We start from the raw sequence: 23823 nt of genomic DNA, 5'->3' as shown, positions 1-23823 counted from the left end.
TGAGAAACCGTTTTCTTGCCGTTTGCAGTTTAAAGGCCCGTTTTGCCGATTGCTTTGTCTCAGTGTAAATTACATCCAATTTCCGATGAAGTGAGCTGTAGCTCACGAAAGCTCATGCTCAAATAAATTGGTTAGTCTCTAAGGTGCCACAAGTCCTCCTTTTCTTCATCCAATTTTCTGGCAGTTATTTACAGAGAGAATGTTTTCAACCCATAAAACATGCTCATGCCCCAGGATTAATTAAAGTTTCCAATTAATGCCTAATTTAAATGACGATTATGGCTGTTATCATTTCATATTGGGGGGAGGGGTTGGTCTTAAAATAGAGATGTTGCCCCTTCTATGTCCCCTTTCCTGCACCTCAGGGGGTGTTTGTTCTCTGTGTTTGATGAGTCTGCTGTTTAAAACCAAGCTTTGCATTCCTGGAGATCAACAGCCAGCCAGTTTCCATACTGAGTCATAGCCACATGGCAAGATCCCGGCATTTCTGTGGGTGCAAGCCACAGCAGGATTCGGCAGCATGTCGTGTGTCTGTCTTCAGGGACGATGGGAGCAGGACTCCTGGGTTCCAATCCCGGCTTTGACACCAACTCCTCATCAGGGCATGTCACATGCTCACTTATTTTTGATGTCCAATTTGAGACACCTGCTTATAAACTCTCTGGGGCGAGGACTGTCTCTGACTCTGAGCATGTACAACACCTGGCGTAACAGGGCCCTGATCTCAGTTAGGGTCTATACAGCACCTGGCACACTGGGGCCCTGGTCTCAGCTGGGGTCTATCGGCACTACCGTAATTCAAAGCCTATAATGCCCATAGAAAGGGAACCCATTAGCAATGGGAATTCATTCCAAAATCTGTATGGACATTTGCGGAAAAGCTTCCACTGTATTCACCCCAGGGCTGATTAACCAGAGGTGGTCTGCACCTGCAGCCCGCTAGGACTTCAGCTACAGCTGTGGGTGCTCAATGCATCTGCAGAGCAGCTCCGATACAGATCCTCATGCCGATGGGATCAGCTTATTCCCAGTATGGGTATATTTCTTTCCCTGGGGATAGTGTGGGGTGCAAAACGCATTGACTTATACGATGCATGTACCTGGTACGCTCTGTTCCTATTAAGTATATATGCACACCGCATGCAGGGTTTACCGATGTTTGTGCAGAAAGCCCCCGCCCGCAGGCTGAGCCTTTCGACTGGGGGTATGTGTTTGGCTGTGTGAAATTGGACTCCTGGCGTATTAAACTTTTACTGCTGTAAACCCAGTCCCATTACTTCAGCCCCGCTCATGCAGCCATAAATCTTGCCGGTGCTTTGCTTCCAGAATAACCTGGGCATTGAAGCTTCCTGGGAGCTAGTTCCTTTGGCGACCCTCCTTTAATGGCTAAAGTTATTCCAAAGCCTCCCAGTTCCGTTCCCGTCTTGATTGTAACCGGGGAGATAGAAGGACTCAGAGGAGCTTGGAGTGCAAAGGGACTGTCTGTAAATTACATAACACGTAACTGGGTGATTTTCAAGACCCCTGGTAACAGTGTCACCCTGAAACACACATGCAAAACAAAGGAGCTGCTACGGAGGCTTGAGAATGCAGACTGCCCACTCGCACAGAGCGGAGAGAGAGCCGAGATGGTCAATCTCGTACCTGCTTCAAACAAGAGATCAGGGTGGCCTTGCACTGAAGTGTAGAGTCTGGAGCACGGCCCTGGACTGGTTCAGCATGGGGTGCAGAGCAAAACACGCCCCTGACATTGCCTCCTTGGGTCAGACCGAGCCCGCGGCTCACCAGTGCTGCCTGGGGAGTCGGGGGAGGCGCTCTGCTCTTGCCCCATGGGGTGTAGCATGGAACACGCTGCCCCAGGCACCCCATCGCTCTGTGAGCTCTAGGTAGTCCAGGGGCGGGGTGCGCTCTCTGACGGCTCATCTCTTCCGTTCCAGACAAGAAGTTCGCGGCACTCCCAGGGCTCCCAGCCCGCCCTGGCCGATCAAGCCAAACTCTCCTTCGCCTCAGCGGAGTCCCTGGAAACCATGTCTGAAGCCGAGCTGCCCATTGGATTCAACAGGATGAACCGGTTCCGGCAAAGCTTGCCTTTGTCCCGCTCCACCAGCCAAACCAAGCTCCGGTCACCAGGTACCGCAGGCCAGCCCCCACTGGGTCTCCCTTGGGGGCGTTTTAACCCTTCGCCCCACCTACACGGGCCATGGGAGCTGGGGCTGGCAGAGTCCATCAGTGAGGGGGAGGGTGGGGGCTGGGCTGACTGTGTGTGCTCCTGTCTCCCTCTAGTGGCTGCCTCTAAAGGACTACAACAGCCTGCTACTTACTGACAGCTGAGGGAGTTACCCCTTTCGCACCAGCACTAGGGGGTTGTGCCTTTGACCCATGGCATTAGTATGTGTCGGGGGGGCAGGGATCAATGGTAGGGTACCTAGGAATGACCACACTGGATTGGATCAGACCAGGGGCCCGTTGTCAGTATTGTGCAAGAAACCCTGTTGAAGGCATGTATGGGTTACTTTGTCGGTAGGAGCAGAAACCTCTTCCTAAAGCCCCCCATTAGCCAGGTGCTCGTCAGGCCAGACATTGACTTTTCTGATCTGCAAACGCTGGTCACTTATTGTTCCCTGGCCCATCAGCTCCACCGCATACCCACCAACAGCACAAGGCTCTAGTGGGGCAAACCCCGGCCGCTGGGGCCCAGAAATGCAAGCCGCTCCCCCTTTAAGCCTCCCGAGAACTCCTGCGGCTGTAAGGAGCGAGTTATCGGAGCGGGTGAGATGAGTGTTCCTTCCCCTGGGGTGGCAGCAGCTGGAATATCCCAGATGACAAGCGCTGGAGGTCATTGTTACTTTTCGGGAGTGGCTGGGGAAGTGTTGAGATGCAGAGTGGGTGGGGCGGGGGAGCGGGAAGGAAGATGATGATCAGAATGGTCCCTGTGGACTGGCCGGGGCTAGAAATCAGCTTTCCAATGGTGTCAAGTACAGCCACAGCCCTGGAGCCAAAGATCCCCCTGGTTTGTGAAGGTTTAACTGTGGATCCGGGTAGGAAGTTTGCGGCTAAGCCCAGGTCACTAGCACTTTGTTTTTAGGTGAGATACTGGGCTTTAATTTATGTCACTCTTCCCTGGCTTGAGCAGGGTTCTACTGGCACTGGGCTGGGCATGAATATAGAGTAATAACAATAATATGGGGTCTATAGACCCCCAAGGAGATGGGGAAACTGAGGCACAGAGCCAGGAATAGCACCCAGGTCTCCTGATTCCTAGCCCCATGCCTGACATTGGGCTGCAGTGCTGTCAGTCAGTGCCTGCTCAGAGCTGTGTTTTCCCCCCTTTCTCCCCTTCTCTCCCGTCTCCATTTCCAGGGGTCCTTTTCCTGCAGTTCGGGGACGAGACAAGGCGTGTCCACATCACCCACGAGATCAGCAGCATGGACACACTGCACGCCCTCATCGTCCACATGTTCCCCCAGAAGCTCACCATGGGGATGCTGAAATCGTCCAACACCGCCATCCTGATCAAGGACGAGTCGCGCAATGTCTTCTACGAGCTGGAGGACGTCAGGTGAGGGCCCCCGGGGGTGTGGGGGCAGCAGGCGCCCTCAGTGGGGCCGAGGTGGGGGGGTAGACAGAGATTCTCTTCCAGGTGGGCTCAGAATTCCGACTCAGGTTTGCTCCCTGCATGGTGACAGCGCCAGTGTGTTTGGCAGGATGAATCAGCCTCGGCCAATTCCCAGATGCAAGGGGAACTCCTCTTTTTTGTGCACATGCCCTGGCTGATCGTCCAGTGTGGCCCATCCCTCCCTGACCCCGCAGCAGACGGACGTTCTGATGTGTGAGATTTGTTTACTCTCATTTTAGCACGGAGCGAGAGGGCTGCTGCCGGTGGTCCAGGGGCTGGAGCTATCCAGGGGCTAGCAATCCGCACTGCCATTGGGGTGCCCAGCTCACTGCTTTGCCTTCTCTTTCAGGGACATCCAGGACAGAAGCATCATCAAAATCTACCGCAAAGAGCCCCTCTACGCCTCCTTCCCAGCCTCGCACATCACCAATGGGGACCTGAGGGTAAGGAGAGGGCAGATGAAGGGGGCTGTCCCAGGGAGAGGCTGTCGCAACTTTTCCATCTGGGAGGGGGAAGAAGTACCCCATTTCCATGGGGCCAGGGAAGAATGGTGTCAGCAAATGCACACGCGCACACACAGACAAACCTTGCTTGTGTGAGAGCGGGGGCGGGGGGGGGAGGGGGGGGAGCTAGGGGGACACTGGTGCCTGGGTATATTTGTGGAAGGAGTTATGGGCTCCCATTTGTCAGCCCCAGCTGCAGCGCTGTTATGGGTTGCTTTAGGAGATTGGATGGTCTGAGCCCTGGCAGTGGAGTCATAAAGATGCTGATTAGGGTATTAATCAGCAAATTGTTGTGCTCCTGGAGAGAGAGCGAGGGAGCTGCAATTTGCCCGGGCGTGTGGGATGCTGCTGATCTTCATTTCTGGGGTGCATCAGGGTGAGGGCCAAGAGGGGGGCTGGTTCTTCAGGGGTTGGGTTTGCCCCGGGATCCGGCATTCCAGTCTCATCCTAGGAGTGGGGAGGGAAGGCTGGGCTTGCACTGGGATCTGGCGTTCTGGTCTTGCCAGGAGTGGGTGAGGGGTTCTGGGTTTACTCCAGGATCTGCCTTCTGGCCACTGCTGCCTCTACTGACCCTCCCCACTTTGTGTGATCTTCCCTGGGCTCTAAGTCCCTGTGGCAGTGTCTTCTGATTTCACAGTGCATGTGTGTATGGGTGTGTGTGTGTAATGGGGTGTGTGTGTGTGTGTGGGGGGTGATTATTTGGCTCTGCTGACAGCACGCGCCTCCGTGTGTGTGTGTGTGTGTGTTTGAAAGCATCGATGTTTACAAAAAAGCAGCTCACGCCCCGTAGGGCTCCCCTCCGTTAACCCCCACCCTCCAATCCCAGTTGCTTATGCAAGAAGCAGCAATGTGTGTGAGAGTCTCTGTGTGTGTGTGTGCACGCGCACACGCAAGATCACCCCCATACTACAGACTCTAGGCCTGGTTCTCCATTGCCCTGCCCCCTGCACAGCCCTTTACACTAGTGCAAAGGGGGGGCAAGACATGGCCATCCTGCGGCTGGCAACAGAGGATCGGGCCCTTTCTGTGCTACTGGCACTTGGCCCCGTGCTATGGGCTGCGGTGGAGAGGAGGGAGCTAGGCAGTGTTGGTATCCCCGCCCTCCTGTCCTGTGTCTGCCCAGTCCCATCTGCCTTCTAAACCACCCCAAGTGCAAGTGACCATCACCTGCCGCAGCTCAGTGTATGAAATATGAACCACCAGCACATCTAGGGGGGTCACCAGGGAGAATGGGGGTACAGCAGAGGTGCTCCCCCTGCAGGGAGGAGAGAGGTATTGTCACATGCATGTGCAACACACACCCAAAGGCAGCTGGTCTCGGCAATCCGACGAACAACCCCTTTTTGGGAGTCTCCAGGCCCCGCTCTGGAAGGGTTCCTCCCCGGCAAGGCTGCCCCAGATGGTGGGCCTGGGGCTTGCCCCGCAAGAGGGGTGAGTGCTTACAGCCTCGGTGGCACTTCTCTCTTCCCTGCAGCGGGAGATGGTTTATACCTCCAGGGAGTCATCCCCCACCCGCCGGCTGAACACCATGTCCCCAGCTTCCCACCTCACCTCCGGCTCCCCTCCGCCAGTGCTCCAGTCTTCCTCCCCGTCCCGCTCCCGCATGTCCTACAGTGGCGGGCGCCCGCCCTCCTACGCCGGCAGCCCCGTGCACCACGGCGAGCGCCTCTCCAACCTGCCGCCCGCCCCGGGCGTGTCGCCCAGCCCCAGCGCCATCCTGGAGCGCCGGGACGTCAAGCCGGACGAAGACCTGGCCAGCAAGAACATGGTGCTGGTGAAGAACGAGGGGCTGTACGCTGACCCCTACGGCATGGTGCACGAGGGCCGGCTCAGCATCACCTCCACGCAGTCCCTGGCCGGCATGGGTGACCCCTTTGCCTACGCCGGGGGGCTCTACAAACGGGGCTCGGTCCGCTCCCTCAGCACCTACTCGGCGGCTGCCCTGCAGACGGAGCTGGAGGACAGCCTGTACAAGCCCAACGCCCAGATCTACAGTGACACCTACGGGCCCAGCCTCGGCTTCCGCATGCCCCCGTCCTCGCCGCAGAAGATGGCCGACGGCCGGCTGGTGGACGTCCAGCAGGGGCAGAGCCCTCACAGCCCCTACTCGGGGCCATCCAGCAGGTCCTCGCCCGTCCGCCAGTCCTTCCGCAAAGACTCCTGCTCCTCAGTCTTCATGGAGAGCCCCGTCAGCAAGCCCCGGAACCCCAGCTCCTCGGGCCCCCCCGAACTCTTCCCAGGCCCTGGGGATCGACCCCTGTCAGGGTTCAGCCCTCCTGTGCCCGCCAAGGATACGGAAACAAGGTAAGGAGCTGGGCTTGGATCGGCAGCTTCCCAGGAACGATGGGACGAGTAGACTGACTCCTGGGTTTGCCATGTCGGTCAGGTTGGGATCCCCCTCTTCCAGGTGGGGAAACTGAGTCACAGAGAGGTGACAGTCACACAGCAGTGGCAGAGACGGGAATTAGAACCCAGGAGTCCTGAGATGCAGTAATTGGCTCTCAGCACTAGAGTATGATCCAGTGATAGAGATGTTTGAGCTGGGGACTGGGCCTCAGGACTCCTGGGTTCTTTTTCTTGAGTCTTTCCTGCTGTTGGACCTTGGCTAATGCATCAGGCAGGTTATGGAGGTGGGGGAATCTGGGTCACCTCTTGGTGCCACTTTGTAGAGAAAAACTTCAGTGGGATGACGAGGAGGGAGGATGGTCTTGTGGATAAGGCACTGGGCTGGGATTCAGGAGACCTGAGTCCAGTGCCTGGCTTTTCACGGGCACCCTGTGTCACTCTGAGCTGGAGCTTTGCTACCCCTCAGCTCCCATTGTGATGCTGATGGCCACGTCTGCAAGACAGCTCAGCACCCACGGAGCTGCGTAGTCAGGGCCTGAGGTGGGAACAAGCCAGGCAGTTCCGCCGGGTTGTCCACACTGCTCTTTGCAGCACGCTGGCATGCGTCTGTGTACCAGGATGGGACGGAGGCTGCTCCCACGGCTGTGTATATGTACCCCCTTGGAATCCTGGCCCCTTATCACTCTGTGCCTCGGTTTCCCTGGCAACGTGTCCCTATCCCAGCTCATCAAGCACTGTGAGGCTAGGGGCCCCGTAAAAGAGGGAGAGATTCTGTCTTCCCCAGCCCGTGTACAAAAAGCCAGAGCCCCCATTGTAACCCTGCCGGTGCAGCAGAGAAAGCTGCATACAGGGCAGGTAGCTGGTATGGAAATAACCCATTATCTTGCCTTTCATCTCTGTGCCTGTCTCTTCATCTCCCAAGCAATGATGGTCTCATTTGTTGTTTCCAGGGCCGTGAGCTGGGCTGTCAGGGGAGGGTGGGGGGAGTCATTAGGGAGCTGTCCAGGGGGAGAAAGACGTGGGAGGAAATGAGAGGGGGAGGATGTAGGCAGACAGCAAAGGTCGATGGAATTAGCAGTGCTGTCCCGTCACGGGCTGCTGTACCGGCAAGCGGCTGTGGGCCTCAAATGGACTCATTATTCACAGGCCACCCAGGGCCCTGACAGGGGAGAAAGAGGCTCAAAGAAAGAAAAGGCCCTCAGGGACAGCCTGAGGGGTGAGATCCCTCTTTAAATATTGCCCGGTCTCTACTGCCAGGGACGGTGGTGGGAGGCTGGAGCAGAGAGAGAGAGATGGAGGATCGGATCCCTGGCCGGCGCGCATGGGCACGAGGAGGGAATTGACCTCAAGGGAGCTCCACTGATCTACACCAGACGAGGGTCTGGCCCTGAGACTCCCAACAGGGTTCAAACGCTGAGGGGGGTATGGATCCAGATGGGGCGTCCTCCTGGCAAGGCCAGGACCCTGGAGTCCATAGGCCCTTGGCCTCCCCTGCAGATACCAGGCCCTGGAGGGTCCCGTCTGCTGGAGCCTGGATCTAATACAGCTCTTTTCCCTCCCTGCCCCCCAAAGGGAACGGATGGAAGCCATGGAGAAGCAGATTGCCAGCCTGACAGGGCTGGTGCAGAGCGCGCTGCTCCGGGGCTCCGAGGGCGAGACCCCCAGGTAAGGAAGGGGGGCAGGAAGCCCCTGATCTTGCCCCAGCGTGGGACAGGTGGCAGGTTGGCCATGACCCGGGCTTTCCTGGCGATCTCACCAGTGGCCCCGAGCTACATCCCGCAACGTCCTGTAGGGGGCGCCGGGGGCTATTTTACGGGAACGCAGTGTCATTCAATGGAAGCACGTGGGGATTGGAGGCTTTAAGCCCCGCCCCGTGATGCGGCTGCAGAGAGGAAACCCAAGGGCGCGGAGCATCGCTCTCATCCCCGGCGGGCCCCAACAAATTCTCCAGGGCAGTGGGGATAGCGCCCCAGACACATGGACTGTCTGCAAACGAGGCCCTGATCCCTGCTCCCCTGGGCAGCCCCATCGCTGCCGATCGCACCCACTGGGCTCGCCAGTGCTGACAGCAGAGCAGGGCCCGGGGACCAGGCCTGTGATAGGCTCTTAGGAATGGCAGTAAGGACCACGCCCGTGGTCTATGTGGCCCAGCACCAGCTACTGCCGAGCAAGGTTCCAGATTCCCCCTACAGAGCAACTTTGGCCCAGCCAGCCTCTTCCTACCACCCCGTTTGGTGGAGGCTGGCTCCCGCTCTGAGCCAGGAGCATCGACAGCCCTTCCAAAGCTCTTGGGGTCCTGTCCTTTCACTGTGTATTTCTCCAACTCTGGAGAGTCTTGTTCTCCCTGGACTCGCTCAGTCCTTGCTAAGCTCTGGGCCGCTATCTTGTGGCAGTGAGTTCCACCGGCTCGTGGTGCCCAGCGGGCCCGGTGCTCATGGACATTTGGACTGGTGCAGGAAGTTCTAACAGTGCAAAGGGGCCTCGGAGCAGCTGCAAATCTCACTGGCTCCCCCCACTCAAGGCCTCACGGCCCAGGGGAACCCCAGCATACTCAGCTTGGGAAGGGAGAGGCGAGGTCTCTCTTTGGGGCTGTTCGAGGGGGGAGATTGGGAGGGGGCAGCATGACCCCAACGCGTCTCAGTTAACGTCCTTCTCCGGGCACCTCCTCCCCTGCTCGTGGCTTAGCTCGGTGGCCTCCCCGCTTTGCCGGCTCTTCTGGGCTGGGGCTGGGACTGTTTAACCCGCTCTCACCCGCCGCCCTCCCCTCCATGCAGTGAGAAGACGGACGCCACCAACGGAGGGACACCTCCGTCAGCACGTAAGTGATTGGGTGGGAGCGACGGGAGCCGCAGCCCCAAGCTCCGCCTGCAGGAGGTGCTGGTGCACTGGGTCCTCCCACTCCCGGGGCCATGGAGCCGCCATTGGGGTAGCTGGCGTGGGACTTTGGGCTCCAGGAGCATGCAGGAGGGGCCTCCAGGGCTCCCCCTCCTGGGCAGGTGGCGTCAGCCCTCGAGGATGGGTCTCTGCCCTCTGCCCCTCACTGCAGTGAGGAAAGTGGTTTCTGAGGGAGCCACTGAGCAGCTCCACAGAAAGACCCAGGAAGCTTGGCCCATCCCCGCCCCACCAGCCTGGCCCCACCCCCACATAGCAGCTCCTCCCGCACCGGCCTGGCCCCACGCACAGCAGCTCCTCCCCCACCATCCCGGCCCCACGCACAGCAGTGCTTTCCTCGCTCGGTGCTCGACAATCACCCCCTTGCCCGCACTGGGAGCGCCCAGGTGAGTGTTTGGGTGATTCTGTTTCTAGGGGCTCCTTGGCAGTTGGCTTCCTGCTGCCTGGTCTCAGGGTACAATTCTGAGCACCAAACCCACCCGCCTTTAGGCAGCAACGGGGCTGGGTTTAGCCGGAGGGCCAGGAGGGGGAAGCGGGTTCTGTGGAAGGTGGGAGAACCAGGTTTGCAGACCCAGCCACGGCTTGGGGTGTCTCTTGCCGGAGGGGACCGGTGGGAATGAGCTCACACTGGGATCTGGGCTCTGGAAGGGAGATCAAGGTGGGGTGACTTATATTTCTGTAGGGCCTCCCCTCTGGATCAAAAGCACCGTGCATGTCTAGGCTGGGGAGGAGAGGGGGGCAGAGAATGAGGGAGAAGGGATGGGAGCCTTCCCTGGACTTAGCACTTCATTGGCTGTCCTGCTCTGTTCTTGCTCTCAGCCGCCAGTCGGAGCTGCTCGGGGACGCCGATCCCTGCCCCCTCGCACCCCTCCGCCACCAGCACCCCGGCCGGGCAGCCGACGGCCATCACCCGCCTGCACATGCAGCTCCACCTCCACGACCTGCAGCAGAACGCCAGCGACCTCCGCAACCAGCTGCAGCAGCTGAAGAAGCTGCAGGTGAGGGGAGCCATCCGGGAGCGAGCCCGCCGGCTCTCATCGGGGCATGTGCGGCTCAGGGCCATCAGAGTCCTGCCTTGCCTCCTAGCACAGAGCTCCTGGCCCCACTGGCTGGGTGGCAGGGTGTGGGGAAGGTCACCCGCAGGCAGGAAAGGCCCAGTCGGCTAACGGACCCCCCAAGTCAGGCCTACGCTGCAAAACAAGGTGTGGTCTTAACTCGGGTTCAAATAGCAGTGAAGATCCGGCCACTTGGCTTTAACCCCAGGCTCCCCCTCATTCACGCTGCGGTGTCTTCTCTGCTCTTTGAACCCGAGGTAAGAGCACCCCTTTGTCACAGTGCAGACAGACCCTAAGGGGGCAGCTTGGCCTCCACGTCCCCTTGTATCCTCAGCCTCTTGTCCGAAACCACCTTCTACGCCCGTGGTGCTGGTGATATGGGAACCAGCCTGAGACCCGCCCACGCCCGTAGGCCACCAAAGAGCCGTCCCGTGGCAATAGCCCCGGTGGGGCTGGGCGGGATGAGAACTGGAGCTGCGGGGGCAGAAGGCTCTGCAGCCCGTTCGCCAGTCAGGGTTTGGACTCAGCCCCGCTTCTTGGCCTGGAGCAGAGCAAAGGCGCGTTGGTTGGTTGGCAAAGGGTGGATTGGCTGTTACATGTACAGTTAAGATCTGGGGTAGCAGAGCAGCGTTCCCCGACATCCACAGCCGGGCCCCCCCTGCACCCCGTTCCCCTCCTCTGCCCCTGCTAGCTCGTACCCCCTCCCGCAGCTTGCACCAGAATCCCACCCTTCCTGCTGAGCGGTGCTTGCCCTGGCACTGCACGGCCAGGCAGATGGCAACTCCCCATCAGGAGCCAGGGATCTCGGTGGCCAGGTTCAGCTTTTCTTGGCCTTGTCTAGCTCCAAAGCTAATTACCAGTGACAGATTTGGGGGGAGGGGCGGTTCCGGCTGGCGCTGCGGAGATGGGGGAGGGGGAAGCGGTTCAGACAGGTGGACTGGGAATGGCTGACGCCCTCCCAAGGCCCGGCTCCTTCCATCAATCGGCCAGATTCCTGGGGATGTATGTCAGAGCTCCAAGTCCAGCCTGTGCCACATACACCCGCCCCTGCGTCTGTCTCGCCCTGACCCTCCTTGGCAGACCCTGCCACAGCCAGGATTGCCAGGCGAACCAGAGGGGCTGAGCCTGGCAGCTTTGCCCGGGGAAAGCACGCAGAGTGGTGGGGTTGGGGAACCATCTTTGTCAGCTTTTTGATTTTTAAGCTGACCCATGGGTGGACACAGGAGCCAGCCTGGTAGTCGTGACGAAGGGTGGTTGGTTGCTCTCCAGTGGGACAGAGGAAAAGGGGATCCCTGGTGAGCCCCCCACCATGTCTGCACCCACCTGTCATGCTGAGGGGTAATGTGTAATCGACTTGTGCCCCTCAGTGCCACCACCACATTCTCAGCCAGGGAGCGACAGCCTCATGTTATCCCCAGAGCTGGGGTCAGCACCTCACACACATGGCCCCGGGGAATCCCCCCTCATCCCCAGCTTGTGCTGGCAGGGCACTTGGCAGCTGGGTGGCAGACCCCCAGGTTCCCAGGCAGCCTTGAATCCCCCCTGACCCTTCACCCTCCTATGTGCAAATGGGCGCTCCCTGTCTCCTGTTCTACTAGGAAAGACTGGGAGTAGAACCTAGGGGTCCTGGCTCCCAGTCCCTTGCTCTAACCACTAGATCACACTCCCGGCTAGAAGTGGGAATAGAACCCAGGAGTCCTGGCTCCCCCTGCCCTGCATTGCCTTTCTGGGTGTTTGGATCTGTGTAGGGGAGGGGGACAGAATCGGTCGGCTTTTCTGTTTCCTCTTGCTCCCTGATGTATCCCCAGTTCACGCCTTCCCCTCCCGTCTCTGTCCCCCCCTCCCCGCCGCCTCTCTGGCCTCACAGCTGCAGAACCAGGAGACAGTGAAGACGATGCTGCGGCGGACGGAGACGGAGATCAGCGTGCGGGTGACGGACACCATGCGCAAGCAGGAGGACCCCCTGCAGCGCCAGCGCAGCCTGGTGGAGGAGGAGCGGCTCCGCTACCTGAATGAGGAAGAGCTAATCACCCAGCAGTTAAAGTGAGGGCGGGATTGCAGTCCGTCGCTGGTGGGGCAGGGCGCCCAGTGCCCGTCGCTGGTGGGGCGGGGCGCCCAGTGCCCGTCCCTGGCTCTGTCTGTGGCTCTCTGCCTTCTCCAAGAGGGCCTGGGGATAGCTCTGGGAATTAAAGTCTGTTGGGCCAGCTCCCCACAGCTGGTATAAATTGGCCATAGCACCAATGGGCCAGTTTGGAGAGGCCCCTGGTTGGCCTTCGTGCCGGTGCATGATCCTGAATAGGTACCAGAGCTGCTAACGGCCCAAGGGGAAAACTGCCCAGGGCCTGAGCTGCTAGGCTTGCGTGCGTGCCCTGGGGGCCCTGCCCGCACTCACCGATCCAGCCCAGCTGCTCCCCTGCCCTCCAGCATTGGGACCCTTCCCGGAGGACGGGGGAGTGACATTCGCACGGTGTGCTTACAGCGACCTGGAGAAGTCGGTGGAGAAGATTCAGAAGGACAATCACCGGCTCGTCCCTGTGCAGGAGCTGGAGGAGAAGGCCGTGGTGCTGAAACAGCTGGGGGAGACGCTGACAGAACTGAAGGGTGAGAGGGGGCTGGCGAGAGGAGAGGGCGGTAGCGGGGGGGGAGGCTCCAGGAGTGCGTAGGTCTGGGGGGCTGGTAGGATCGTGGGAGGGATTACCTTGCACCCCTGAATGCTATCCAAGCGCACTCAATTGCACCCGTCAGGGGATGGCCTAGGTTTGCTTGGTCCTGCCTCAGTGTCGGGGGGCTGGGTGGCTTCCCGCCCTCCATTTCTGTGATTGTGTGGAGGTGGGTGCGGGGCAGCCCTGGAGACCTGTGTGTGCCCGGGATCAGTATTCAGGATGGTTTGTGTATATGTTTGCATGCACACTTGTTGTTTGAGTTTATATGGGACGCTAGGTCTGCTTTACTGTGAGCGCGTGCGTGTGCCCAGGGGCATATGTGCCGACAGTTACAGGTGTTTCTGTGTCCACATGTACTCGGTGTGCTTTTAGGGTGAAATTTGCATCCCCAGTGGAATCTATGAGAACCGTCCATCCAACCCCCTAAGGCAGCTTTCAAAGCTTCACCCTTGAGGCGTTGGGACCTTTGATTTTATTGTGGGGTTGGCTTGTGGTTTGGAGCTGGCAGACGTGACCCTGTAATTGCACACATGTGGAAGTTTGCATATGTCCCATGTGTGAACCAGATGTTTACCAGGTGTGTAAGTTTTTGGCTGTGTGAGTCATGGATTTGGGAGTTGTATGTGTCTGGGTTGTAGGTGTATCTGCATGTCTGGGTTTGTGTGTGTCTCCCTGCGTTGGTGTGTTCAGGTGCTTGTATCATATGTTTGTATGTATTTGGGTTGCGTGAGCGTGTGTGTGTGTGCATGCATGTGTGTTTGCATATGCTTGCAAGTTTGCAGGTTGCAGTTTCCTGCATTCTTGCAAGTGTTTGTATGTATTCAGGTTGCATGTTGCCAGCCTGTGTTTGGGTGGCGTGTTGCCTGCATGTTTGGGTGATGTGCTACCTGCGTGTTTGCACATCTCTGGGTTGCATGTTTGCATGTATTTGGGCTGTGGGCTGGTTGCACGTGTCTGGATTGTGTGTTGCTGTGCATTTGCGTGGATGCATGCCTGCCGGTGTGTTTGCGGCTCTCCCACATGACTGCCTGCGTGGCGGAGTCCCTGTTTGCTCTGCTAGCTGTCAGAGAGTGAGTGCCGGAGATGCTGCCTGAGTGGATCTGACAGCTCATGGTGCTTGGGGCCCTGCCTTGGCCACCCCCACCTCCAGGGGGCTGCGCTCAGCCTTCCACACCCGCTGCCATGTCCAATCTCTGGGCTGGAGTCCCCCTCCCCCCATTTAGCATAGAACATGGCAGAGTTTGTGCTTCTGGGAGCCAAGCCAGATGCTCCGTATAGGTGCGTGAAGAGCTGCAGAGGGCATGGGGGTGATGGAGTCAGAGGAGGTACATGTGGACAGACAGCAGACACGGGGCTGGGCTTGGCCTGGCCTTTAGATCAATCAGGGAGAGCGCCCCTTCCCCATCACCCCCGCCTGTCACGCGGTTGCTGAACGTGGCCAGCAGCCAGAGCGAATGCGGGGAGCACAAGCCAGGGAGCCAGGAGCCCCCTGAGTTCTAATCCTGGCCCTGCCACCGACTTGCTGCACATCCTTGGTCAAGGCTCCCCGTGCCCGTGGCGGGTGCCCCCCTCCCTCAAGTGCAGATAACAAGTTACGGCTGCCCACTTTCAACCAGGTTTGACCCAGCCTCTAACACTAGCTCCACCCATCACCCTGAAAGCAGTGACAGCTCTGAACAGCCCGGCCGGAACAGCGAGAAAGAGAGTGTACAAACAGCGCAGTGAGCAGAGGGGGTGTAACAGCCGCCCTGTGCTCAGGGTGAACGTAACAAACAGGAGCCTCCACCCATAACAAAGGCCCGTGGGAGGCTGCCCAAGTATCTGAACTGTGTGGCTGGTGGGGGTTTGGCTGGGTCTGGGTGTGGGGGTGGGAAGCAGGAGAAAGATCAGGGCAGCAGAGAGAGAAAGCAGCAAGGAAGCACTAGACCCAGAAGCACTGGTATTTTCACCTCTCTAGGTTACCATATTTCAAGGTCCCAAAGAGAGGACACTGCCACGGGCAGGCGGGGGGTACAGTTTCTATGGCAATACCATACCAGGCCCCCCTTACTTCTGCGTTGCTGCAAGGCGGCGGGGCGGCCTTCAGAGCTGGGCGCCCAGCCAGTAGCTGCTGCTCTCCAGCTGCCCAGCTCTGATGGCGAGGGAAAAGAACGAGTGAGGAAAAATCACGGACCTTTGTCCCTATGTCAAAAATCTGCCCGGACGGAGATTGGAGGGCCAAAAAAGAGGTCGTGTTCAGGGAAACCCGGAATTACAGAAACCCTGTGTGAGTAGGCAGAGGGTGCTCCGGCCCTGCGAGTGCGTGGCACGGTTCTCTGGCCCTGCGAGTGCGTGGTGTGGTGCTTTGGCCGGGTGTGCCTGTGTTAGGGGCTGTGGCTGGGTCTGCCTGCACGGGGAGTGCCCATGAGTTGCCCCTCTGCAATCACGGGGGCTTTTCTCCTAGGACGGAAGTGGAGGAGGTTTTTCCCCTAAGTTCTCCCAGCCACCTCCTCCCAGCTGTGCCAGGCAGACATGGGCACGGCAGAGCCGGGTGTGTCTCTGGGTGCAGGGCTTTGCATTCCTGTGCAGCCGGGAGAGGAGGGTCTTGCCCAGCCCTCCCTGGGCCTGCTCTGACCCTGCGCCTCCCCCGCCCCAGCTCACTTCCCCAGCCTGCAGAGCAAGATGCGGGTGGTGCTCCGGGTGGAGGTGGAGGCCGTGAAGTTCCTCAAGGAGGAGCCGCACCGGCTGGACGGCCTGCTGAAGCGCTGCAAGACGGTGACAGACACCCTCACCCAGATCCGCAGGTGAGCCCCTTCCAGCCCGGATCCCCAGGGGTATCCTGCTATCCCACCCCCAGGGTAGGTCCCAGCTCCCTGGGCCCAGATCCTGGTGTGCGCTCCCAGCCCGGATCCACAGGGGAGTCCCTTCCATCACACCCCAGGGTGGGTCCTGGCTCCCTGGGCCCTGATCCCTGCTGGGGCAGAGGGAGAGGTCTGGTTCCTTTCTCCGCTCCATCAATGATCCCATTCTTAGTCACCCCTTTGTCAAATTTCCCAGCCAGCCGCTTCCTGCTCTCTCAGGCATGGGAGGTGCTCCCTGTAATCATGCCCACAGCCGCTTGTCGTCCTCTGCCCTGAGGCCTGCACCTGACGGTGCTTGGGCAGCTGGGCTCAGACCCTCCAAGGGATTTGGGCACCTCAACACCTGGAGTCTCTCCATGCACCAATCAGAATAATCTCACAGGTCCCTTGAGCTGCCCGTCTGTCTCTATCCGCCCGTTGTCTTTCGTCTTCGAGTGAAAGCTCCTTGGGGCAAGGGCTGCCTTTTTGTTCTGGGTTTGTACAGCACCTAACACAATGGGTGCTCATTACAGCCTCTAGGTGCGCCAGTAATTAATGGAATACAAACAATTATCATTAGTGCTGCCTGGGAAAGGATGATTTAGTCCTGGTGGGAAATTTCAATTGAGTTTGCAAGTGTGAAATTTTTTGGGTACGTTTGACAAAAACAAAAACAAAAAAAACCCCAAACCCAACAGGTGGGGGGAGGGGGTTGAAAAACCTTTTTCGGGTTAAAATTTTGTTTTGAAAACTGAAAATGTTCCATTATTTGGTGGTGGTTGATAAACTTATCGACCAACACTGAACTGTTCGAAGTGGTTGAAAATGTGTTTGGCAATAGCTTACACCACTTCCTGGCTGCGCAGCTGCCCCCCCTAACCCGCCACCTCCCCAGCCCCCCACAGGGACCTCTGAACTCTCTGTTCCATTGGCAGGCAAGTGGATGAGAGCATGTGGGCTCAGTCCAACAACCTGAGCCAGTCCCCGAAGAAGGTGGCGCCAGAGACCGATTTCAGCAAGGGTCTGGATTTCGAGGTCCCCACCAGCCCCCCGATGAACCTCCATGACCTGACCGCCTCCACAGATACCCTGGGCACACCGGGCTTTGGGCATGGTCCCCCGCAACTCACTAAGAGCAATAACCCCTCCCGAGCTCCGGAGATGGTGCCGGCCAAGACCCAGACAGGCCCCGAGACTCCCGGCAGGAGGAGCGTGGACAAGGCCGTGTCTGTAGAGGTGAGAGCCGGGGTTGGGGGGGAGCCTGGCACTTCTGCTGTGTTGTCTGGCCTGTCGCACACCCAGGAGAGGTTCAAGCCAGGGTTCCCAGGCCTGCAGGCCAAGGCTGTTAGGAGCTGAGAATTAAGTGCTCGGCGATTTTTACACTGCAGGGTTTGAATCAGCCCTGTCACTCTGGGGTGTGTGCTGTAGGGGGCGCCACTTCCCCACCTACCTCCCAACACTCCCCACTGGAGCAGCTGCTGTTCCTTCTCTGCTGCTCAGTAGCTCCCGCACCGGCTGCCTGCTCAGGATAGAGCAGCCTGGGGGCTGCTCTGACATGTGGCGACTCGGTGTGAGTCGAAAGGGAATCCTCTGGGAGAGAATCTGCCCTGGAGTATTGATTGGAGCCTCCTGATGTGCTGGGTTAAACCTTTAGTCCTGGAATCTATTTATAAGCGGGGAAGCATAGCCTAGAGGTTAGAGCAGGAGGAGGCCAGAGAGTCAGGACTCCTGAGTTCTATTCCCAGCTAGAGGAGGGGAGCGTGATCAGAGCAAAGTGGACAAGGAGTCAGGACTCCGAGGTTCCATCCCCACCTCTGCCACTGGCTGTAAGGATGGTCCAGGTGGCAGGGACCCTACCTCTGCAGGCTGGGTCACCTGCTGGGATCATCGGGATGGATCTCCCTGATTCCCAGCTGGCGCCGAGGCCTGGGGCATGGGTGGCCCCTCACTCTCTTCCGTTCCCTGCCTGCGGCTCACAGACTCCTGAGATCTGAAATGCTTCAGTCTAACTAGGCTTTGGGCTTAATACAGGGACGTGTGGGAGAAGTTTTCTGGCCCATGCTATACAGGGGGTTAGCCTAGATCAGGGGTTCTCAAACTTCATTGCACTGCGACCCCCAACAAAAATTACTACAGGACCCCAGGAGGGGGACCGAAGCATGAACATGCCCGAGCCCCACTGCCCCAGGGTGGGGCGGGGGCAAAGCCCAAGGGCTTCAGCCCCAGGCAGGGGGCCTGTAACCTGAGCTCCGCCACCCAGGGATGAAGCCCGCGGCCTTGGAGTTTGGGTTTGGCCCCAGGCTCCAGCAAATCTAAGCCAGCCCTGGTGACCCCATTAAAATGGGGTCACGACCCAATTTGGGGTCCCGACCCACAGTTTGAGAACCACTGGCTTAGATGATCCCTTCTGGCCGCAGACTGTATGAAACCCTCTAGTGACTCAGGCCCTTTGGAACAACCATTCCTGGGGTTCCTCCCAGAGCCCCCCAGCCTGTACCCCGGGATTCTGTGCAGCTGGGGATGGAGCCGAGCGCCCCAGATCCTCCCACAGTGCCACATGTTCCCACGGACGGGGAAGGCTCCCCCGGCCCGTCCCCCCATGTGAGCTCAGCGAGTGGTGCTTTCTGCCGGCAGGCCGCCGAGCGGGACTGGGAGGAGAAGAGGGCGGCGCTGACCCAGTACAGCGCCAAGGACATTAACCGTCTCCTGGAGGAGACCCAGGCCGAGCTCATGAAGGCCATCCCCGACCTGGAGTTTGCCGCCAAGCACAAGCAGGCCGCCGGCAGCGCCGCCTCCACGCCTGAGCACAAGCCCTCCAAGCCGCAGCACGCACAGAAAGCCACCGCCAAAATCGACCCCAATGGCCGCAGGGGCTCAGGTAGGGGGCAGGGAGGAGCAGGGGATGGGGTGGTCAGAAACCAGGGTGCCCTTTGTAATGCTTCCCTGCGTCAGCTCTGAAGGTGCCCTCTCAAGTCGCACCCCCTGACCGCACCCCTCTTCAGCCTCTCTGCTACCCCCACTGAGTCAGGACTCCTGGGTTCTCTGTCAGGCTCTGGGCGGGGGTGTGGGGTCAAGTGGGGTTAGAGCGTGGGGTGGGGGGCAGGGAGCCAGGACTCCTGGGTTCTGTCCCTGGCTCTAGGAGGGGAGTGGGGTGTAGTTGGTTAGAGGAGGGTGTGGCTCTGGGGGTCAGGACGCCTGGGTTCTATCATCAGCCCTGGGAGGGCCGTGTGGTCTAAGTGATTCTGCTCACTCCCAGCTGGTGAATTCGGCCACAAAGGGATCCAGGGGGTCATGAGCATGGGCAGGTTGTAGCCCTGCAGGGCTGGTGTTAAAAACTGGCGCAAATCAATTGCAGTCTGCGGGCTCCCGGCAAGTTGCCCAGGAGGCCCCTGGCATGGAAAAGTTTGAGCAGCGCGCTCGCACGCACACGCACGCACGCACGCGCGCGCGCACACACACACACACACACACACACACACACACACACACACACACACACACACACACACACACACACGGCAGTAGCAGAGCTATAAGAGTGACCTTCGGGATGGCTGAGGCTGCAGTGCCCCCTCTTGGCCAGCCTGGGCAGTGCAAGAGACTCTCCCTCCCAACGTTGTCAGCGGGCGTTGGGAACCCCATCTCCTGCTAGGACCATCCCCAGTTCAGACCAGCGCCTGGCAGCTCTTCCAAGCTGCAAGCAGGACCCTGCTCTGAGCGCCGCGCTGCTCCCCGGTGGAGAACCGTGCTCCGTGCAGGAAAAACGTGTGAACCTAGAAACTCAGCTGGGTTGGCAGCAGGGGGGTTGAATGCAGCTTCGGAGGGTTTACCTGCTGCCTTAACCAACGGGTCCTTATTGTAAGGGCTTTGCACCGGGTATGGGAATTGTTATGTTTCTGTTCCCTGCCTGTAATGTGGATTGAATTTTAGAGCTCACAGTCCCCCCAGATCTACTAATGCACCCAGGGCCCCATTCGTGCAAGGACCTGAGCACCCTCCAAGGTTGTTGAGAGCGCTTGGCACCTCACAGGATTGGTCCCGTGATCTCTGACCCCCTGCTAGCCCAGCCCTAGGCCTCTCCCGAGCAGCATGCCTGCCTATCGGGCTCCGTGGAGCCAGTTGTGTGGCCAACCGTGCGCTGGGGCCTACGGGTGAGGTCCCCGGGGCTGTGTAACCCGACCCAAATGGGTCAGCATCCAAGCTCTCAGAGACGGAGGCAATTGGCATGTCCTACACAAGCTGCTGCCCTGTTGCAAAAGCCACTGGGAGTTTCCCATCACGCTTACGCCCCGAAGAGCACACGTCCTTCTTGATTGCACCAGCACATTCATAGGTGGGGGAAACACCAAAGCTGGGCTGCCCCATGCCTGAACTGTGGATCCCTGGAGATTCTGCTGCGCCCCACTTGACCGTAGAAGAGTCCCTGGCTTGGGCCAGAGGGGTGGATCGGGGAAGAGTGGGGCCTTGCTCCTAACAGCCCCGTTCTTTCCCCAGATGAGCTGACAGTCCCCAGGTATCGGACTGAGAAGCCCTCGAAATCGCCGCCTCCCCCCCCTCCTCGACGGAGCTTCCCCTCCTCCCACGGGCTGACCACCACCCGCACCGGTGAGGTGATTGTCACCAGCAAGAAGGACTCCAGCTTCATGAAGGTATGGGGCGGGCTCCCCAGGGCGGGGAGCAGGGGCTTTGGCCGGCCCCAGGCACCCAGGGATGATCCCCCCACCCCCTCTCGCCCTTGCAGAAGGCGGAGTCGGAGGAGCTGGAGCCCCAGAAGCCCCAGGTGAAGCTGAGGCGGACGGTGTCGGAGGTCACCAGGCCCGCGTCCACCCCACCCATCATTGCCTCGGCCATCAAGGACGACGACGAGGAGGACCGGATCATCGCCGAGCTGGAGGTAGGTGCCGAAGGGGGCGGGAGGGTGGGGGCGGGGAGGGACACACATGACGGGAGCCCTGCCCAGAACAACACCCCCCCCTCCAGTCGCCCTGGGCCCGATCCTGCACTCGCTCAGGAGTAGCAGCATTGCCAGAAGCAGGATCGGGCCCCTGGCACACATGCAAGGAAGCACTGCCCCCTGGGGGAGGCACTGGGGAAGGGCAGTCAATCAGTTCACTCTGTAACGAGGGTAGTGGTCAGGTCCTAGCGTCTCCGCTCATGGCTCCGCGGAGGGATAGCTGGGCTCACCGGCAGTCAGTGGGTTCGAACCTGCGGGGGCCCGGCAGGGTCAGGGTGGGCAGGGGCGCCAGGCTTTGGCAGAGCGACTTCGTCCCTCTCGCTCCGGGCTTCCATCCTGTTTTGGAGTGTAGGCCCACCTGGCGGGGTGGTCTGAAGCTCTACCAGGTTAAGAGAGGGGTAAGTTGGGTTCCCCGCTCCCGGGACGGAAACCCTGAAGTTCAGGTACCCTGAAACAATCTGTTCAGACACTGTGTCCTGGAGGGGACTGGAAATCTCCCCCAAAAGCTGGCGCCATTTCCACTTGTCGGGTGGAGCTGAGGGCTAGATATCCAGGATGCTTCTTGGGTCCTACTGAGTTCCCCTATGGCTGGCTAGCACTGGGGTTCCCTGGTCCAAACCCCACCGAGTCTCTAGCTTGGCTTCCAGCCCCGCCCGAAACCCGTTTGCAGACACCCCCATCGGACCGAGTGCCAGGGGAGTGCGTGAGCCAGGCCATGATGTGAGCGGCAGGCAGGAGAAACTAGCTCCCTGTCCCAGAATCAGAGCAACAAGGGACGCTGCCTTCCCCTTGGGCCCCGTCCCGGGCCAGGCCGGGCCAGGGTTCTCCATCCCCAGGGGACAGGCCGGATATCGCAGGGCACGCGTTGCTCCAGGGGAGGAGCAGGCAGCCGCACTCCCGTCTCTGTGGCCGGGTTTCCAGCTGTCACTTTAACACCCCCTGGCACCAGCACACAGCTGAGAAGAGCCGTTGTCTCGCCCACTGCGAGCTGGCGTCAGCGCATCTAGGCTGAGGCCGGGCTAGGGAACAGCAGGCCCAGGGCTCCCTCTCCGAACCCCCCGTTTTAGTTCCACTGCACAACCCACCGTGTTCTGACTCCCCAGGTGTTTCAGAGAAGCTCTGGCTCCCCATTTATCCCCAAGTTCCGCTGCGACCGGCTCGCGGCCGCCGTCTCCCCCGCTCCCGCAGACTTGTGGCCCAATGGGGCCGCCCTTGCAGCCGAAGGATGGAAGGTAACAGCTTGTGCCCGATCGCAACTCCCTCTTCCACCCGGCTGGCTGCCGCTGCCCCTCTGCCCAGCCGCCTCTCCTGTCTGCTCCCCCCTTTCACGCGCTCTCTGGATTAACAAACTAATGGCTCATCACAGCCCCCGCATCACTCCCCGACGCTGGCGCGGACTATACTGACACAGCACGGTACTGGGCACTAACCACCAGAGCAACGGACCCTGGCGCTGCCCCTAGGGGCCAGGCTCTGCACCCACGTGGGCGGGGGACGGGTGTGTGTGCGGGGGGTCACTGGCGAGGGATGGAAGGGCTCATCACTGCACGCGGGATGCCTCACTGGAACAAGGGCTCTGGGTGGCGATGCATGCCGTGCACTGGGGACAATGGCCACGCCCGGCGCATGATCTGGTCCGAGCTGTGCAGGGGCTTAGCCAGGTGGCCAGTGGCAGGAGACACCTGGGGTTCTCCATTGGACAGGGTCTGGGGGCATCCTGCACTCGCCTCGCCTGGGGTTTGGACCTGCGATGGCCCTGCTGGGTAGGGTGTGGATGGGAGAAGAAGACCGAGGGTGTAGAGAAAGTAGATGAGGAAGTGTTTACTACTTCTTATAACACAAGAACCAAGGTCACCGAATGAAATTAACAGGCAGCAGGTTTAAAACAGACAAAAGGAAGTATTTCTTCACACAACTCCGTCAATCGGTGGAACTCTAGATGGGATACAAGATAGGGATAGGGTGGGATCTGAGTTACTACAGGGAATTCTTTCCTGAGTGTCTGGCTGGTGAGTCTTGCCCACATGCTCAGGGTTTAGCTGATCACCATATTTGGGGTCGGGAAGGAATTTTCCTCCAGGGCAAATTGGCAGAGGCCCTGGGGGTTTTTCGCCTTCCTCTGCAGCCTAGGGCACAGGTCATTTGCTGGAGGATTCTCTGCCCCTTGAAGTCTTTAGACTTGAGGACTTCAATAGCTCAGACACAGGTCAGGGATTTGTTACAGGAGTGGGTGGGTGAGATTCTGTGGCCTGCATTGTGCAGGAGGTCAGACTAGATGATCATAATGGTCCTTTCTGACCTTAAACTCTATGAGTCTATGAACTCCTTGCCAGAGAATGTTGTGAAGGCCAAGACCTTAACAGGATTCAAAAAAGAACTAGATTAGTTCATGGAGGATAGGTCCATCAATGGCTATTAGCCAGGATGGGCAGGGATAGTGTCCCTAGCCTCTGTTTGCCACCAGGCATTGGCCACTGTCAGAAGACAGGACACTGGGCTAGATGGACCTTTGGTCTGACCCAGAAGGGCCATTCTTATGTTCTTATGAGGGCTGGATGGCAGCCGAGAGCACAGAAAGCAGGAGGCTGGAAGGAGATAAAGCCAAAGAGGGCGTGACACAGAGTGGGGGGCAGAGGGTACAGCTGCCAGTCAGAGAGGGGAGAAGATGGGCCTGGGGGAGCTGGACCAATGAGCCCGGGAGTGGGGAAGAGACGGAGGGAAGGGACCGGGGTAGAAATCTACAGGGTGGGAATCTGCCAAGAACCCTGGCCACGATCCTTCCAGGCCCAAGGGCCGTCACGCCCTGGGGATCCAGCCAGCCAGCAAGAGAGCTGGGCCCCTCCAGGCTGCAGGGAGGCTGCTGTAGGGAGTAACTCTCCTCCGGGCCTTCCCTTTGGAGCTGTGAAGGAGACGGTTCCCGGCGGATTCCAGTCCGAGAAGCCAGTCCTGCCTGCAACCCAAACAGCTGGGTCAGC

At 59.3% G+C, this 23823-nt stretch overlaps 1 protein-coding gene across 16 annotated transcripts in view; it reads left to right on the top strand.

Annotated features, from left to right (window-relative positions):
- The window catches only part of SRCIN1 (SRC kinase signaling inhibitor 1), a 180503-nt gene that overhangs the window by 141289 nt on the left and 15391 nt on the right, over window positions 1-23823 (top strand). For 14 of the 16 annotated variants that reach the window (XM_074940902.1, XM_074940901.1, XM_074940899.1 and 11 more), the window contains 15 exons: window positions 1938-2130; window positions 3361-3559; window positions 3966-4059; window positions 5594-6423; window positions 8038-8130; window positions 9240-9283; window positions 10177-10355; window positions 12280-12455; window positions 12892-13013; window positions 15711-15858; window positions 16830-17130; window positions 18529-18772; window positions 20389-20543; window positions 20636-20788; window positions 21952-22080. In XM_074940902.1, coding sequence (XP_074797003.1) covers window positions 1938-2130; window positions 3361-3559; window positions 3966-4059; window positions 5594-6423; window positions 8038-8130; window positions 9240-9283; window positions 10177-10355; window positions 12280-12455; window positions 12892-13013; window positions 15711-15858; window positions 16830-17130; window positions 18529-18772; window positions 20389-20543; window positions 20636-20788; window positions 21952-22080 — 3060 coding nt within the window. The remainder of the gene's footprint in view (window positions 1-1937; window positions 2131-3360; window positions 3560-3965; window positions 4060-5593; window positions 6424-8037; window positions 8131-9239; window positions 9284-10176; window positions 10356-12279; window positions 12456-12891; window positions 13014-15710; window positions 15859-16829; window positions 17131-18528; window positions 18773-20388; window positions 20544-20635; window positions 20789-21951; window positions 22081-23823) is intronic. The other 2 variants (XM_074940914.1, XM_074940915.1) reach the window with 1 other exon arrangement.

Source organism: Natator depressus, chromosome 27, assembly GCF_965152275.1.
Source record: "Natator depressus isolate rNatDep1 chromosome 27, rNatDep2.hap1, whole genome shotgun sequence".
Taxonomy (NCBI): Eukaryota; Metazoa; Chordata; order Testudines; family Cheloniidae; genus Natator; species Natator depressus.
Note: the sequence above shows the minus strand (reverse complement) of the source record. Positions and strands in the feature narration are given on the sequence as shown.